Source organism: Sceloporus occidentalis, unplaced genomic scaffold (assembly GCF_023333645.1).
Source record: "Sceloporus occidentalis isolate IW3139 unplaced genomic scaffold, rSceOcc1.0.p SCAF_3, whole genome shotgun sequence".
Lineage (NCBI taxonomy): Eukaryota > Metazoa > Chordata > Lepidosauria > Squamata > Phrynosomatidae > Sceloporus > Sceloporus occidentalis.
This window is the reverse complement of record NW_028316983.1, coordinates 88,262,294-88,280,775: the sequence shown is the minus strand read 5'-3', so window position 1 is coordinate 88,280,775 and position 18,482 is coordinate 88,262,294. Positions and strand designations below refer to the sequence as shown.

Here is an 18,482-nt window from a genome sequence, read left to right as displayed (position 1 = left end):
AGGCCGCTGACAGGCCACCCGGTTGGGGCGGTCTGTCCCATGCCTAAAAGTGCTTCCATAGAGTTATAGCGGTCTGATACCATTTTAACCAATATGCCTCCTCTCCACTGATATCTTTGATTTGGTGAGGTATTTAGAATTCTCTACTAGCTTGCTCTAGCAGGGAACATCCCTGAACTTCATATAGCTCTTGAGCTCTCCAGTGCAAAATTCTAAATATCTCACCAAACTGCAAATTCTATGCCTCCACATGACGGAGTCACATTTGTAAAGTAGCCTCAAATTGCTATAACTAGGTAGTGTAGATACATTCTGAGAAAACAACTTACTATAGAAAGGTGTATTCAGGTGTTCTAATATTGGATTGAATAATATCATGAGATTATTTTGTGTCAAAAAATAATACTGATATGTTGTCATGTTCTGTTTGTAGGGCTACATGCAATATTGCCATTTAAAGCAGTAGTTTGGGCTTTAAATCCCCATCCAGCCATGGAAATCCACTGGGTGACCTTGGGCAAGTCACATTCTCTTAGCATCAGAAAAGGCAAAAGCAAAACCCCTCTGAACACATATTGCCAAGAAAAGCCCATGATTTAGGTCGCCATAAATCAGAAATGACTTGAAGGCACAAAACAACAATAAGATTTTACTGCTATACCTTTCAGTTTTCCTGTAAGCATAACTTCTCATTTGAGTAAAAAAAAAAAAAAAGCTAGTGAAAAGTTTGAAGCAATTTTAAAACAATCACTAGATTGGGAGGAGGGGGGTTAATGTCAGAATTTGACATGTTAAGACACTCCAAAACAAGGGTAATCAAACTGCAGTTCAGGGGCTGCATGTTGTCCCTTCCTCCAAGAGCTGTTATCACATCCTTTGACTATTCTGGATTTTCTAGACTGCACATTTTCTGGTGAGAAAAAAGGGGTTGTCTCTCCTGTAAGCTTTCAGCAGCAGCAATTTACCTTCCAAATAGGTTACAGGGGTATCAAGCTCTTTTTTAAAAAAAAATCACAGTTTTTCAAAATGAGAAGTAGACTTGTGGCCACTTCCAGTTTTGTTTCCTTTTTTCTTTTCTTTTCTTTTTTACACTTTTGGTTTCTGAACGGTCCTTAACCTGTCACAGTTGCCCACTTCTGCCCTAAAGGTAAGCACTTCTTCATTATCAGTCACTTTTCCCTAAGTTGTCTTATCGCCTGCTTCTTCCTTGCTTTCCATTTTCCCACCAGGACTTCCCATCCAAGCATAAAGAGTAAATTGCACACATATTTTCAGAATTTTAATTGAGCAAAGTGCATGTCATGAAGAGATACCAGGAAGCCAGTTCATCACAAAATGTTAGGCTCAGAACAGACATACTGGTAAAGGTGTGTTCTTTTTGTCATAGTACTAACAACTACTGCAGGATAGGGAAGCCAAGCTATGGTTCTCTCTTTCCATTTTAGGACAACGTTTCAGGGTAACTATGGATGGGGATCAAGCAGAAACAGATAGGAGATCCCTTCTAAATTGTAATATATTAAACACAACATTTTTATTGGTAGTGTAAAAAAATCACAAATCAGTATCCACATTACCTCACTACACTTTTATAGTGCTGTTATTCTGTTTTTACTGCTCTGGCTGCCTCCTGTTGCATTCTGGGGGTGTAGTTCAGTGAGGCCTAAATGCCCCTCCTTAAATTGCAAATCCCAGAATGCAACAGGAGGCAGCCAGAGCAGTTAAAGTGGAATAGCAGCACTATAAGAATATAGTGCGGTAATCTAGGAATTGATCTTTGTGACAGATCTCACTGGCAGATCTCAGATGTTCTGACTCTTACTAGTTTTGCAAATATTGTACATTTTTAAAGCTTGCTTCCATTCATGTGTTTATTTGTCCCTTCCATTTTTCTCAGACCACCTTCCCCCTCCCTTTTCTCCCCATGTCATATACATTGAATATTTTAATGCAATTACAGTACCCTACACTGCCCAAATTAAAAGGACTATATAGGCTAAACGGCTGTATACTCTGGAGAAGTTTACAATTCACTATGGCCCCTTTTTTAATCACCCAGTTTGAAATGGAGTTGTAATTATCTAATTCCATTCCATGCAACTATCATACCCATCCTAACCTGCTAGATTTGCTCCAAGAGTTCCCAAGTCAGCAAAAGGATCCAGAGTTTGTGGTTTGGCTTGATGAGTAGGGGTGCTATGCACTGACCCTGTAGGGCTGGTAGCAGCTGATTTGCTCCCCTTACCTAGGCCACCTAAGAAGAAAAAGAGCAGGCTTATCAAATGCAAGCAAAATGACTGTAAAAATAAAAATTGACATAATTGGAGCATGTATCATTTGGTTAACTCAACACATACAAACCACTAACATACTAATTTGAGTGTTATGTTGAGTTGTGATTTGGAGATGAAATGGTTCTATCAAACATACACAGAAAAAAGTGTTGACCATGTTCCAGCAACTGCCCAAATGATTCCTGGCAGAGCACATTAGGGATGGCAATGTCTTATGATGCCCCCTCATTAAATTTTGCCATCAAATGAACAGACACTAAAGAATTTAACTTTGTTCATGTTTATGAATTGCCTTTTGACAATTGTGCAATTGTAGTAGGGTACTAACCATTAGACATATTCAAGCTTTGCAAAAAAAATGATCTTTGTATGTCACCATTTTACAGTTCTTTTAGACTTCTATAATGCCTTTGAACACATCTTGCTCAAAGTTAAGTTTTCTCTGCCTATGATCTCTGTATGTGATCTGAGGCCTAAAATGGTGACATTAAAATGTGTCCTTGTATTCAACATGAATGTATTTTTAAAAAATATGTATTAGTAAGGGGCTGATGATTATCAGGATTGTAGTAGGTAAAAACAGGTGATTTAACCCTTTCCATCCATCCTGTGATCCTAATGAAAACTCCTTCACTGATGTTGATATCTGTACTGGGGAAATTTATTCTACCAGCACTAATGTGGGATTGCCTGTCAAAATGAACAGAGAAGGACTTTAGAGATGTTTTGGGCTTCATTCACACTCATGTTTTTATGTTGGATGGGTTCGAATTGCTCCATCAATTCAACGCCGAATAGATGTTCAGACTATGCTTGTCACGATCAAAACTCTTAGTGGCAATTTGACCCAATTCACATCCACATTTAATTTGCAACTGATTCAAAATGGCCATCAGAGCAGACATTTTTTAACTGTCAGTCAAGTGACACACATCTTCATCACTGTGACATACCGCAGATCTTGATCAACAATAAATAGCAACTTCACAATTTTTTAAAAGCACTGTCACACGAAATCCATGCATGCCAGGGCAGAATCTCCATGGCACCTACAAATCCATCCGTGCCTGGGAAAAATCTCCCATCGCACTCACGAATCCATCCATGCCAGGGAAGAATCTCCCATGGCAGCCACAAATCCATCCATGCCAGGGAAGAGCCCCCCCAAAGGCACACAAATGCAACAGTCCACAGAAACCTTCAAAGTTTTTTTAAAAAATCATGCAGCACCATGCCCCCTGCCCCCAAGGAATCTCCTCCCAGACTTCCCTGACCTCTGGCCAAAAGGGAAAAGGGAACCAGTTCACAGGCAGAAGCAATGAACAGCTGCATGCTTATTTAAAGGGACCTTTGACAGCAAGGAAAATTTGAATTCACAGGATTAAAAGAGCCAGCATCTTCGCCTATGGAACCGCGAGCACCAAGAGGGAAAAAATATTGCTGGTTTGCCAATACCTGTGGGATGGGTATGTTCTGCCCCTCTGCCTACCCTTTGCCCATTGCCCCTCCCTCCCGGGTGCCCTGAATGGGATCAGCAATGTGTTCCCATTGGCGGAAAATGCCTTGGTTTCAAAAGAACTGGGTTAAAGGGAATTTGCACCACCCCTCCCCCAAAATTCAAGTTGGGAAATACCGGCACAAGTGTGAACCACCCCCTTTTAAACAGGTTTCCAAACAGCTCAAAACATAGTGTGAATGAGGTCCAGGTCTACAGATCCCATTAAAACTACACAGCAAGGCCAGTAGTAAAGGGTAAATATAATCCAAAACACTTGAAGGGCCAAAGGTACTCATCTCAGGATTACATATTCCTGCTTTTCTGATTTTTGCAGTTCTGAAAACCATCACAGAAACCACTTGCTACTATTAACATGCTTTTAAAAATACATGTATTTTACAATGTATTAAGATTCATGAATAAGTTGAACCTGTGGTCCAAGCTTCTTGAGTGTGACACATATTCAAATAAAAACATTTGACTGCTACCTTCCAGTGTTGTTGTTACTCTGGATTACAGCACACATAATCAAGACATGTTGTTGAGGCCCAGAACATCTGAAGAAAACTGAGTGGCCTGACTAATTTTTGAGCATATTTCATTTGTGTAGCTGCCCCACTATAAAAGATTGTAATAGAAAAGAAACTTTTGGGACACTAAAGGGAAAGGTTATGATTCCTAGCTAAAATTAACACATTTCACATAGATAATTTTAAACAAATTAGAAAATGGTTGCTGACAAACCTGATTTATGAGGCCATTCCCAGTCACCTGAAACATCTGGTTGAATGGAAACAGTTGGTGTACTCGAAGGACCTAAACAAGATGACAATTGTTTATTAGCATGCTCTTTCCTTTTTGCAAGATTTGAAACCAGTTGTTGCAATGAAGGTTTTTAAAGATGTAATCACTAAATGGGATGGCACTTAACCCAATACACAGTGGTGAACAATTGTAGCCCTCAAGAACATCAAATAGTGAATGCCTTAATCCACTTTTACAGCTTAAATATCCTAAAGGAAATGCATCCTGTTTGATCTTAGAAACTAAGCAATTTTAATTGGATTGGAGAGCACCAACAAATACGTACCTATATTTAGGCTATATTCCAGAAGAAGAAACTGGTAAAACTACTTCTGAGTATTCCTTGCCTAAGGAAACCCTATAAAATACATGGGGTTGGCTTGAAGGCACCCACACACAAATAAATTCTTTCAACCAGACAAATGGGATATCTAAGTGCTCAAGATTCACACTTTGTTGCAGAATTCACATAGAATTAGACTTACAAGGTAGGCATTTTATTACATTCTCACCTGCAGAGTTATAAACAAAGATCTCATAGGCCCGGGACAGACCACCCCAAAAGGGCGGCCTGCCGGCAGCCTATTTCCCTCCAGAGGGACGCTGCAGCTAGGTTTGCCATATCCCGCCTGGGGGCGGGACTTTCCCGGTTTGGGGCGGGAGTTAAATACATTAAAGACTAAAAGATAAATGGTTTGGGGGTCTTTTTGCCCCAACAATATCTGATAAGTCACAACTGCCACCATCCTAATGGGTGTTCAGCATCCAACAACATCTTAGGGGCCTAGGTACTCCACACCTGATGTGATATACTTTATCTTACATTTTATGGAAAAGTTCCTGATATCAAATATTTTTGTATTCTTTGACATACTGAACAACTTGTGGGTTGTTCCTGTTGACTTCGTAATGTGCAAAATGCACCTTCCTATTGAATATCTGTGGTCTAAAACATTTAGGAAACTGGAAGAGAAATTGTTTTACAACATTATACTCTTTATAAGAAACTGTCTTACAGCACCTTAAAAATATAAAGATAAAAATAAATATAACCTTTCATTTATTTGGCATAAGCCCACTTCAAGGGAATTGCAACTTTAGAGAAAGAAGTTTTCACCATGAAGGCAACATCTACACTGCAAAAGTAATGCAGTTTGACACTGCTTTAATTGATATGTCTCCATACCATGGAATCTTGGGATTTGTAGTTTTGTGTGATTTTTCTGTGACAGAGCTCTGGTGCCACAACAAACCACAAATCCCAGAGATTCCATAGGATGCAGCCATGACAGTTAATGCAGTGTCAAACTGCATTAACTCTGCAGTCTGGCAGCAGCCTTGGTTCTTGTATTTCTAAATGAAAGCAGAGACATTTAAAAAAAAAATCCTACCCATGTTAAAAGGATCCCCTTGCACTGTAGGTGAAGGACTCCTTGCTGCTTGAAGGAAAGGATCTGTGGAAGCATTTGATGAACCAAGAAAAGAGCCTAGGAGATCTGGGGCAGTTTTCTTAGGGCTACCTCCAAATGGGTCAAAGGCAGTTGCTGCAAAAAACAACATATTTGCTTTGCAAACTATGCAACCATTTTACATCCAGTTACCATTGAGATGTATTCTTTTACTTCAGAGCCCTCTTGCTTTATCCTTAGTTGTTCTGTACTTACACACACACAAAATCTTGGATATCTAGTTTGCTTGCATATTGATAGCTGTTTAATATGGTTAAAACATGCCAATGTATACTTTAACATAAGTAGTAATTTCTGTTGTCCAGTTTGAAAGGGGGGGGGGATTCACTTAGGCCCCTGGATTGGGGCTGCAACAACCTCCCATCACGGCTTTGATCTGGCCTTTGGAGGGTGCAAAAAGGAGCCGCAAAAAGTGGCTCCTTTTTGCACTCTCCAAAGGGTGCCACAGCTGCAGCGGCGCAGCTGTATAGTGCCCCTTCGGCACTGCGTCATCTGGATGCAGTGCTGGAGGTGCATCATGATGCCATGTGCTGCATGGAGTGGCACGTGGCATCATGGCGCCCTGGGGACAGAGTCAGGGCATGCATTGTCAAGACACTGCACCCTGACTCTGCCCATAGGCCAGCCTTTCTGGCTAATCTGTATAGGAGCTTCGTCTCCTCAGTACTCAGCTACTACTGAAGCAATAAAAACAACAATTTCAACTCATGCTGAGGTGGTAGTGGAAAGATACATGACCACTGCCAACATGTGCTGGTCAAGGTCCCATGCTATCACAGTTAGAAGTATAGAAGAATGAGGAATCCCTTTGCCTAAATCCAATTAGTAGTCCCAAACACAGTAGACCCATTTAGTCAGTAAGATTTATGCAAATAATGACCGACCATTTAGCTTCAATGGATCAATTCTAGTTAAGAATATAAATTGGATGTAGGGTCTTGTGTCTATAAAAGACTGATTTTTTTCAGCCCAAAAACCATTAGTGAATTCCCCCCATCCCCAAAAGCAGTTCAGACCCTTTTCATACATATACACACACACACACACACACACACCCAGGTGAAGCAGAATGAGAGAAAATCCAATAAATTAGAAATAAAATAAGTTAGATTTTTAAAGCAACCCCCTACTCCAAGTGCCTCAATCAGGGATTTTTACCTTCCCCTACTTTGGGGGACAAAGATGGGGATGCTGAAGCTGCAGATCGCCGTGGGGTGGATTGTGCAGACCCAGTTCCTCCCATTTGAAAGACATCCTCAACTCCTGGTTGTGCAACTTGGTTTGATCCTGCAGAATGGTCAGCCCCAAAAAAATCACTCAGCAAGTCTGAATTAGAGGGTGGTGCAGTAGGTGCTGCTGGGAAGTTCTTGCTCATAGGGCTGCCATCCAATCCTAAAAGGTCCACCTCCTCTGGGGGTGGGGGTGGACCCAGTGGTTCTTGGTGCTTTTTGCTGTGCTTTGGTGCTCCATGGATTCTGTCAGCACTGGTGTTACTGTGCTGACTGGAGAGGGATAGGAGTTCATCATCTGACTGCTCACTTTCTTCATGAACCAATGCTGTTCGATCCTCAGCACTGGGATATGAGCTGCTTCTTTCCATTTTTTGATCTAAGTGGTAAAGAGAAGCACTGAATTAGTCCAACGTTCTTTTGATTCTGTAATACTAGATATTGGGAGGGGGCCTTTTTCTCTTCTTTTCTTTTCTGGAAGCAAAGAATGTCCATCATGATAACATTTACATGTAATCCAAGTAATTTTAGTTAAATTCTAAGAATACAACTGAAACCCTAAAATTCAAAACTGGAAGTAATACAGTCACCCCTCCATACCCATGTATTCTTTATCCATGGATTCAACCATCCATAGCTTGAAAATATTCAAATCAATATATATAAATTCCAAAAACCAAACCTTGATTTTGCCATTTTATATAAAAGACACCATTTAGTTATGCCACTGTATTTAATGGGACTTGAGCATCCACAGATTTTGGTATCCATGGGGATGGGGGGCTTGGAACCAAACTCCAGTAGATACCAAGGGCCCATTGTACAGTGTTTTCAAGGACACCATTAGTTACATTACCATGTAATAATGGAAAACAGAATCAGTCTGATATCAGTCTGTCCAGGTTCCCACAGCTGGAGCCAATTAAATTCTATGTATGTCCTAACCAGTTATTTTCTATAAGCCTTGGAATGCTTATTAGCTGTCCCACAGCATTGACAGGTTCTCTGGAGATAGACAATGAGGTGAAAGAGGGGAATAAATTAATATATGGACTGTGAATTGTGAAAAGTGTTACCAAAGCAGAAATCTTATGTACCTTGCCAGCTGAGAGATGATAAGAATGCACCCTGTCCAGCATTCTTTAGGTTATCTTGTGGCAGATCTATAGAACCTCTACCTATAATGTACAAAGTCAAACCAAACCAAAGATGAGTGAAATTGAAAATGGTCAAGCTTGATATTTTCATGAAAGCTGAAACATCTGCACAAATAATAGCTCTTACCAGCCATGGCAAGGGTGTCCTGCTGTTCCTGGTGTGAAGAGAAAAGAATGCTTGGATTTATGTCTTTTGTTGTGAAGTTCTCCCATGGAGGAGTTAGGTCAGTCGGTCTATCAGCAGAATCTATTTCTATCTCCAGTAGGATATGGAACAGCTGGGGATATTTTTCTGGTGAGTCACATGCATCCAGTTCAGGTCTAAACATTGATAGAAAGTTCTTCAAATTAAAATAAAAACAAACAGTTTGAAGATGACCTGTTAAAATCAAATCTTTTGCCTGAATATGATGGCAACAAATAAGTTGCTTTGTCATATAGTTAAAACTTGACTTTGTAGTATGTACTATAGAGGTCAGCGTGCAATTTATGGCCTTTAAGAGAATGGTAGAATGCAGTCTCCACAACCTTTTGCTAGGTGTGCTGACTGGAGCTAGTGAGAGTTGCAGCCCAAAAACACATGATGATCACAAGTTGCCCAGCCCTGTTAGACAGCATTTCATTAAAGTGGCCAGGAGACAAAATAAAACTACTTTTGAGACATTAAGTTACTAATTATTTTTTCTCATGTTTAGAACCTAAGTATTTGGGGGCTCAGAATAATTTTCTGATTTGGAATACTGAAGAACAGTCCAAAGAAGCAGATACGAGAAATTCTTCCAAAATCTTTGCAAATAATTGTTGTATCTCATTCCTTTTGGACCACATGAATGCAGAGTTGAACCATAATCAGTGTTCCCCTCACTGAAAACCTATTCAGTTTCAAAACACAGGTACAGCCATCTCCGTTCTAGCCCATTCAGGAGCCCAGTGGCTACTACCACTACTGCCTTTCCTCTTTTGAAGTAGCTGACTTCCTCAGTCAACAGAGGGGGAAAAATATGACCAAACTGGTAGAACTTCACAGACTGAAGTGGAATCTGCTGCAGCTGCCACAGAAACCCCATCATCTACATATACTAGCCTGTAGACATATATGTGTACCACAGGCTTGACTGGCTCACTTTAATAATCTTACATGGTAGGCAATTTTTCACCTCAGTATCCACTGCAGACTATACCAGTACCAAAAAACATAAGTCAACACCAATTTATGTTCAGCCTAAGAAAGAACTGCAATAACCCAGACATGGATGGCAAAACACCCCTCCTGGCACCTAGGTATTCAATATTTTTAGTTTCAAAGTTAAAAAGTACAATACTTCTGGCAGACCACCTTCTGCCTGCAAGCCACACTCTCCTCATCCCTGCTCTATAGGTTCACTCCTAAACCTTAAGTTCAAAAGGCATTATTCTGCATTCACTAGCAAAAAATCATCAGCAAGGATCAGAACAGTTATTCATCAAGTAATTAAATTTTTAAGCTTATCACATGAATTTTTATGAAATCTACAACAACCAGTATCACATAGATTTCTCTGTGGATTTTGCTTCTGCATCGTTTGGAGCTCAGCCACAGTTGAAGTTATGGGCTGAATCACAATCTTCCTTGCAGCTTTTAATAGCACAACATAATGAAACAATATGTAGCACTGGGAGGCTTTAAAGTATTCATTATTTTTGCAAGAGAAATATATTGAGAAAAATTGGAGACCACAGTTTCCATTCACTCAGATGATTGCAGTATCTGTTACAATAAATGGGTCTTGTTTACATATCAGCATAATGAGTGACACTATTACATCAGTCTATATCCACTTTTTTTTTATCATTCAGCACACAATCTCCAGTTGTGGGATACTCACTTGGTAAATTTTAATACCGTTGTTCCTAGGGCTATAAATCCAGTGTGAAACTGAATCTGGAATATTTGTGTGTTTGACATCTAAAAGGAAATAATAAACATTCCATTACCAAAAAATAAAATAAAATAAAAACAGAGCTAATCTCAGAGGTATGCCATACAGAAATTAGCCAGTTAGTTCTATCACACTACAAGCTACTGCTATAATTCCTTATTTTAAAAGTGAATAATTTGAAATGGCAAATTGAAAAATCAGTAAAAGAAAGCAATATTAGGGCATATTTAATTGCATAGTGTTGGATCCAGGCTGAGGCTGTACTTCTATTCCCACTTAATTAAACCATATTGAACTTAATGAGATTTAATTTTAGTAGACGTATATGCTATTGTTGTTGTGTGTCTTTAAGTCGTTTCCATTTTTTGGCAATTCTAAGGGTTTTCTGAGGCTGTGTGTGTGTGACTCACCCAAAGTCACCCAGTGGGTTTCCATGGCTGAGTGGGAAATTGAACCCTGGTCTCCAGAGTCACAGTCCAGTGCTCAAACCACCATACCACACTGGTTCAGATGCATATAGGATTGCACTATTAGTCCTACTTAAATCTGGCTTTAAGCCCAATTAATAGCAATATATCACATTAAATAAGATTAAGATTGGCTCCAACCACTCTTTATATCTCATGCCTTCAACATAATGGTGCAAGATATAACATCATGTTCCCTAAGTGCTAACAAAATAGTAAAAACCAAAAATAATGACACATATAAGCCTAATATAAAAACTAAAAGCAACAAAATCCATTCCAGAATTACTGTTCTTATATTTAAGTGAACATAAGTATTTCCTTCTAATTCACTACATATAAAGTTATATGGTACAAATTACTTTGTAAAGTACACAATATAGAAGTATTATTTCTATTCCACTGTACACTAGAATGACTGCAATATCATTCTATATCATTCTTTCACTTCTTTTGAAACAGGTCTGGAAGTCAACATGGGTTTCAGAGAAACAAGTCATGCCAGACAAACCTAATCTCTTTCTTTGATAAAATTACCAGCTTGGTAGATGAAGGGAATGCTGTGGATATAGTATATCTTGATTTCACTAAGGCCTTTGACAAGGTTTCCCATGACATACTTGCAAACAAGCTTGTAAAATGTGGGCTAGACAAAGGAACTGTTACATGGATCTGTAATTAGTTGACCGGCCGAACCCAAAGGGTGCTCAACAATGGCTCCTTTTCATCCTGGAGAGAAGTGACCAGTGGGGTCCCACAGGGCTCTGACCTGGGCCCAGTGCTATTCAACATCTTTATCAATGACCTGGATGACAGAATTGGGAGCATACTTATCAAATTTGCAGATGACACCAAATTAGGGGGAATAGCTAATACCCCAGAGGACAGGATCAAGATTCAAAATGACCTGAATAGACTAGAAAGCTGGGCCAAAGCTAACAAAATGAAATTCAACACAGAAAAATGTAAGGTATTGCACTTAGGGCGGAAAAATAAAATGCACAGATATAGGATGGGTGACACCTGGCTGAATGAAACTACGTGTGAAAGGGATCTAGGAGTCCAAGTAGACCACAAGTTGAACATGAGTGAACAGTGTGATGCGGCAGCTAAAAAGGCCAATGCTATTTTAGGCTGCATCAATAGAAGCATAGTGTCTAGATCGAGAGAAGTAATAGTGCCACTGTATTCTGCTCTGGTCAGGCCCCACCTAGAATATTGTGTCCAGTTCTGGGCACCACAATTCAGAAAGGACATTGAGAAACTGGAGCGTGTCCAAAGGAGGGCGACAAAAATGGTGAAGGGTCTGGAAACCATGCCCTATGAGGAACGACTTAGGGAGCTGGGAATGTCTAGCCTGGAGAAAAGAAGGTTAAGAGGTGATATGATAGCCCTGTTTAAATATTTGAAAGGATGTCATATTGAAGAGGGAGCAAGCTTGTTTTCTGCTGCTCCAGAGAACAGGACCCGGAACAATGGATGCAAGCTACAGGAAAAGAGATTCCACCTGAACATTAGGAGGAACTTCCTGACAGTAAGGGCTGTTCGACAGTGGAATGCACTCCCTCGGAGGGTGATAGAGTCTCCTTCCTTGGAGGTCTTTAAACAGAGGCTGGATGGCCATCTGTCAGGGATGCTTTGAATTGGATTTCCTGCATGGCAGGGGGTTGGACTGGATGGCCCTTGTGGTCTCTTCCAACTCTACGATTCTATGATTCTATGATTCTACCTGAAAGGGTGGGTAGATAAATATATGCATATTAGGGCTATCATGGCTATTAGTCCTGATGACTATATGTCACATGCAATATCAGAGAAAGTATTTCTGTGTATATAAGTTCCTAGGAATGTGAGATGTATAGTGCAGTTGCCCTTACATCCTGCTTATGGATTTGCCATAGACAACTGGTTGGCCTTTGTATTATCAAAATGCTTCTTCATAAGATGGACCCTTGGTCTGATCCAACATGGTGCTTCTTAAGTTCATAATAATTTATATGTTCAGATGCAACTGTTCCTTAGATGTGTCCATTACGCCTCAGATATTCTAGTTACTCCAAGAAGAATGTCACAGAATTTGTACCCAAGCCATGCAGCAAATGGCACTGCAGGGGAAGGGGCATTTTGTTGGCATCCATGAGAGGAGAACTGCGGGGCTAGGCACTTGGCCCATACAGCCAAGCGAAATAACATGCAGAGGGCCAGAAGGAGGCTATTTAAAAACTCATTGTCCCCTCACGTGCCTGATCGCTGTCTGTGGGCTTACTTTTATAAAGTCATGGGGCTTGGGAGAGACTCTCCCCCCCCCCCCCCAGGTTGTCCTACAAATGACCATCTGAGATGGAAACCAATCTTTTTTATTGCCCTTGGGAGTCTAGTGTTTCACTCAGGGGTGGCTGGGGAAGTGTCACAGGTTGACAGCTGTGCCTCAGCTAAACCCGCACCAGGTTCCTCCCCACTTCATTTAATCAACCTCAGGTCTCAAACATATAACTAGGTTTTAGGACAATAACAATGGCCCTTGTTTAACCTCAAATCCAGCATCTTGTCTCATTATTTCATGGTTGGTCAACAAAAGCCTGCCTAAATGTGTGAACTGGGTTGTATTATAAAGTAACATCCAGCTGGTAAAGACACTCCACCAGAAATATTATTAAATAAACAAATATACAAAGCTGGACAAGTGTAGTGATGCTCATTAATCTACCAATCAGGTTTCCAAAAGGAGCATTGCTGTTTCTCTCATTTTAATTCCATATCCCTTGGTTTAAGTTTTGCTGAAGTGCAAATTGATCCTACTTTACTGTAAAAATATATTTTCTTTCTGACTCATATTTAAATCCCATTGTTGCATCCCTAAGTATGAAAGGACTTGGGTAGGCTGACAGTCATGCATATTTATCTTTGCATTTCAAGATTACATCAGTCATACTTTAGCTTGAAGCCGTCCCCCAATGGTTGATCGCATATGGTAGACAGAAACAACCACATCGCCATGGACAGTGACTCCTAAAGGAATTACAACTTTTCCTTCTTGAACACGGAATTCCCTAAAGAAAAGCAAAATAGCATGCCTTGTATAAAACTTATTACATATAACTACAACCTACATGTGGGGGGAAACACCATAAAAATAATTACCCAATTTGTTTTAAATGTGTTTTCCCCCATACTTTATAGGCTAGCTCAACTCTGGAATTGCATATGCATTGGTTAATCATTGCAATCAAAAAACCTTGATGCTCCCAGCATTGACATTCAAATGCCATTCATATAATTTTAACAATAGTTCTCTTTTCCCCCATTTTAAACGGATTAACACTGTCTTGTTTAATTCTCCAACCATTTTAACAAGTTGATATATTTCTCAGGTAGCATTTCACATGGCAGTCTAAGCTCTGTGCAATCTATGTATATCCATGCATGACACACATCTGTGTCATTGCATGTACATGATTGATCAACACACATGCAATGAACTACATGTACAGTTAAAACATATTTCATAACAGAGCAATCAGAAAAACATTTAAATTAATTAGTAGCCTTGTTCACACATTCAAGAAATATGTGTGCTGAATATATGAAGAAGATATCAAGAACATGTGGGATAACACTCCTAGTTTCTGACATGCATGTCAGTAGTCCCTGGAAACCTGGTGTTTTTTAAATTATTTAGTGCATTTTAATTCCCCCCCCCCACCAATTTTGTAGACAGCATGCAATCTGTTAACAATTTTAAAAATAAAATCAACACAAGAAAATAATGTTTCAAGAAGATAATACATAACCAAGATGAAATCACTAAAAGAGAACAAAAACATTTCAACATATAAAAACTAAACTAAAACCAGCAACAGGAAAAAGTACGGGGGAGGGTGCAAAAGCATTTTTAAAAGTATGTAAATGCCTAGAAGACTAATAGTCTTTGGCTGGTGACAAATGTAGACACTAGGTGAGCCATTCTGCAAGGGACATTCCAGATGGGTTGCCAGCAGTGAAAAGTCGCTATCAGAGTGAAAAGTAACCACTAGAATCTTTCGGCCTAAACACATGGAGGAGGGTAATGACATGAGAGTCCAGGTAGGAAAGTATGAGTAGAATGTTCTCCAGGTAACATGGCCCCAAGCCATTTAAGGCTTTAAATGTTAAAACCTGCACTTTGAATTTGGCTCAGAATCAGAATGGCAAGCAGTCAGAAGAGGGTCTTGCTTCATATGGATGGATGTTGTTAGCATACTCTGCATGCTACAAAAACCAGGATGAATCAAGGTCTCCACCTCTATAGGCCCTCTTCAGCCTAACATCATACATTGTCCAGGGTGCATCAGTGTTTAGGATGCATGGCTGACTTGAACATTCTGGATACCCCTTTGTGCATGATGGGCACCAAGCACTCAAAAATGACTTTTGTTCACACAATAGTCTAACTATAAACCACAAAACTTACTTCATTCTTTCATATTCTTGTGAGGTTGTGAAGATTCTAGTTTCACCAATAAGAATATCACAGAAAGGCCGGCAGCCATTTCTCTGTTTGTTGAAACAGGGCACTGGGCTGAGCAGGACTGATTTGATCGTTAGAGGCTTGCAGTGAGGGTGAACAGGCTTGTCTGCTATTAGATCGCAAATATATCCTATGTACCTGCAGTGAATAATTCAGAGGAGTCCATTCATATTATTGTTTTTATACCTTTATACCTTTCTAAGAATGTATACTTGGAGCTTACATTATTTACCATGATTTGATATTTTTAATAGCACAAAAGCTGCTGTCATGGAAACATATTATAATTAGATGAACTAATGCAGGGGTAGGCAACCTTTTTGAGCCGGGGGCCGGGTGCTGTCCTTCAGACAACTGGGGGGCCGAAGCCAAAAAATAAATAATTAAATAATTTTTAAAAAATATTAAATAAATAAATATACCGGGACAAATGTAGGATAAAATTTTCAAATGGAGGACACTTTTTTGCTGATTTTTTTTTTAAAAAATGTTAATATAAATGCATGTTTCTGAGGCTTCTATAGACAATTGCCCCACCATGCCCCTCGCGCGAGAGGCCAAAGGCCCCGGAGGCAATCGGCGGCAGGACCGGGCTGGGGCCGGTCCCAAGGCCTCGCCGGGCTGCAGGTTGCCTACCCCTGAACTAATGGATGGAAATCCAGTGAAGAATCTTTAATAACCAAAGGGATAGAATAATTATAAACACACATATTATCCTGGATCTGATGCAGTTTCATTTGAAGCTATAACAAGTAACAAGACAATTACCCAATCCAAAGTTATAGCAACATGCCAAATATCAGGGGTGGGGAACTCATGGACTTCCAGAGGTTGATGATTTATATTTACCATCATGCCTACTTACTGACTATAAAGGTTAGGGTTTTGGAATCTAAAATGCAACAATATTTAGAGGGTCACAGGTTCCCCACTTCTTCCATGTATAAATAGATGTAACAGGAGTCATGCAGTTTTTCAGATGTTAAATTACATCTTACAGCATTCCTCTCCATGGGCTATACTAGCTACGCTTTCAGCAGTCCATCAATGCCTGCAGGACCAAATCACTGCCATCCTGGTTTAGAATACTGTTTAAGTGCTTGAAGCTTTTGTGCTTCTCGGACTGTACCACGTTACTCTCCAAAATTCAGATGCTTAAAAAGTATCTTCCCTGTTTATTCTGGAAGGGTTTCATAATTTAGGAGAATGTGTGTGTTGGAAATACAAAAATCCAAGGGCCTAAAACAATTAGTTTTCACCAATCTGCCTCCAATCAGTTATGTATTTTAGCACTGATTTCCACATTGATTTCAGTGTAGTTGCATAGATATAAGTATATGTCAGGGTCTGAGAAAGGGCAGCCTCCAGCCCCATGTTTTCAGGCACCTATTTGCAGAAGAATCCCCCTCATTGTTGAGTTTTTAAAGGAGATTTTTAGGCAAAGGGGTTTTTTATACAAAAAAAGATGTCAAAGGGTCCAAAGAAATGTGGACATAGGTATCACAAGATGAAAAACTACATTGCACATTATTAGATATTTGGTCCAAGTGTGCCTTACCTTCTGTGGGATGGCCAGAGTACTATTCCTGGTCTCTTTGAATTTAGCAACTGAATGGCAGGAGGTGGACTAGAAAAGAGATGACAGAAACAGAACATTGCACTGACCAGGACTGCTGATGCTACACGACCATCCTGTCAAAAAAAATGCAAGAGCAACCTTCAGAAAAATCTTACCATCCAATTAGCATTTTAACTTACAAGACCATTTGAAAAAGATTCCATCAGCACAGAATCCCCAAGCTAAAACAGATGCTCCTTTGATATTAATAAGGTGCTTTCTTCTGAGTAAGCATGCACAACATTAAATGAATTAATCAGCAATAAATGTTTGGTTGAGATTAATAGCAATGGAGGAGAAGGGTCCAAAGTTATTCCTTTCTATATAGGTGCTTTCATGGACCAACCATTTTTATGAATGCCCCTCAAAGTTTGCAAATATTACTTTTTTAGGACTATAGGTCTCAGGATTTTCCCAACCAATATGAGACTGGAAAAAAGCAGACAGGGCAGAAAGAGCAGCCAGAGGCCATACCCACTCCAATTGCCTGGGTACCGACCTGGGACCACAGCAACCAGATGCCTCCTGCAATCCTGAAAAGGACCATGAAAAGGAGCAGTAAGAAACCTCTCCTTTCATGGCCAGTTTTGGGCTGCATCGATGGCCCCAATGCAGCTTCTGGGTGACTCTGGGGTGTTTGTCATGGGCCATCTGTTTGAGGCCTATGTTGGCTAAAGGATAATAGGAGTTATTGTCCAAAAATTAATTTTCTGAAGTTTTTGGAAACAACTGCAAACTGCAATTAATTTTAATATTAAATTCACAAAATAGCAATTGACTACAGAGACTATTAATACCCTAAAGCAACATACAGACCTAGCTTGCACTCACTCAGTGATGCTCATATAATCTATAAAGAAAATTTTAAACCTAGCATAGAAACCATGAGAAACTGTTTTTATTTAGCACATTCCATGGAAACACTAACATTTACATGCCTCATACTGCTGATTCTGCCTGACTGTATGAAAAGAAATCTCCACACAAGTCTGTTATTTCCCTGGCAACTACTGACTCTGGCATAAAGCTGAGTAGGTGGATGTGATAAAGAAGCCTATAAACATTACAGATTCTCTAGGTCACAATGTAGAAAGAAAGAGTTTTTCAGAGATCTCCCCATAGGGTCCATAACTTATTAAGCAGCTTTCGACTTTGCTTAGATATGCTCAGAGATGTACTCAGAACTATATTATCAATAGGCTGCATTCAGTCTACTGTGATGTGGCATCTTTAAATGTACATCTTCCATATATTAACACAATTACAACCTTTGAAGAGGAAGGCACTTCTGGCACTTTCTAATTTCTTTTCCCTGTCAGAGTAACGAAGAGGAAAGTATTTTTATCCTAGGGAATCCAGGGAGCCCCTCAAAAAGCTCAGTGGCCATAAATCTACCACTATCAAGAAGACTCAAAAGAGGGCATTTAAGGGGGAGGGCAAGATAGAGGTAGTTTTGGAATTACTGGAACCAAGGCTCCTGCTGCCTACCTAGCTGGCTGTTATATTTCTTATTGGTTTTA

At 39.8% G+C, this 18,482-nt stretch overlaps 1 protein-coding gene across 7 annotated transcripts in view; it reads right to left on the bottom strand.

Annotated features, from left to right (window-relative positions):
- The window catches only part of DNAJC6 (DnaJ heat shock protein family (Hsp40) member C6), a 93,267-nt gene that overhangs the window by 13,168 nt on the left and 61,617 nt on the right, over positions 1-18,482 (bottom strand). For 5 of the 7 annotated variants that reach the window (XM_089515360.1, XM_089515363.1, XM_089515357.1 and 2 more), the window contains 10 exons: positions 16,903-17,036; positions 15,288-15,482; positions 13,770-13,887; positions 10,317-10,396; positions 8,579-8,772; positions 8,392-8,472; positions 7,224-7,673; positions 5,988-6,140; positions 4,537-4,608; positions 2,120-2,254 (listed from right to left, as the gene is read on the bottom strand). In XM_089515360.1, coding sequence (XP_089371486.1) covers positions 2,120-2,254; positions 4,537-4,608; positions 5,988-6,140; positions 7,224-7,673; positions 8,392-8,472; positions 8,579-8,772; positions 10,317-10,396; positions 13,770-13,887; positions 15,288-15,482; positions 16,903-17,036 — 1,612 coding nt within the window. The remainder of the gene's footprint in view (positions 1-2,119; positions 2,255-4,536; positions 4,609-5,987; positions 6,141-7,223; positions 7,674-8,391; positions 8,473-8,578; positions 8,773-10,316; positions 10,397-13,769; positions 13,888-15,287; positions 15,483-16,902; positions 17,037-18,482) is intronic. The other 2 variants (XM_089515361.1, XM_089515362.1) reach the window with 2 other exon arrangements.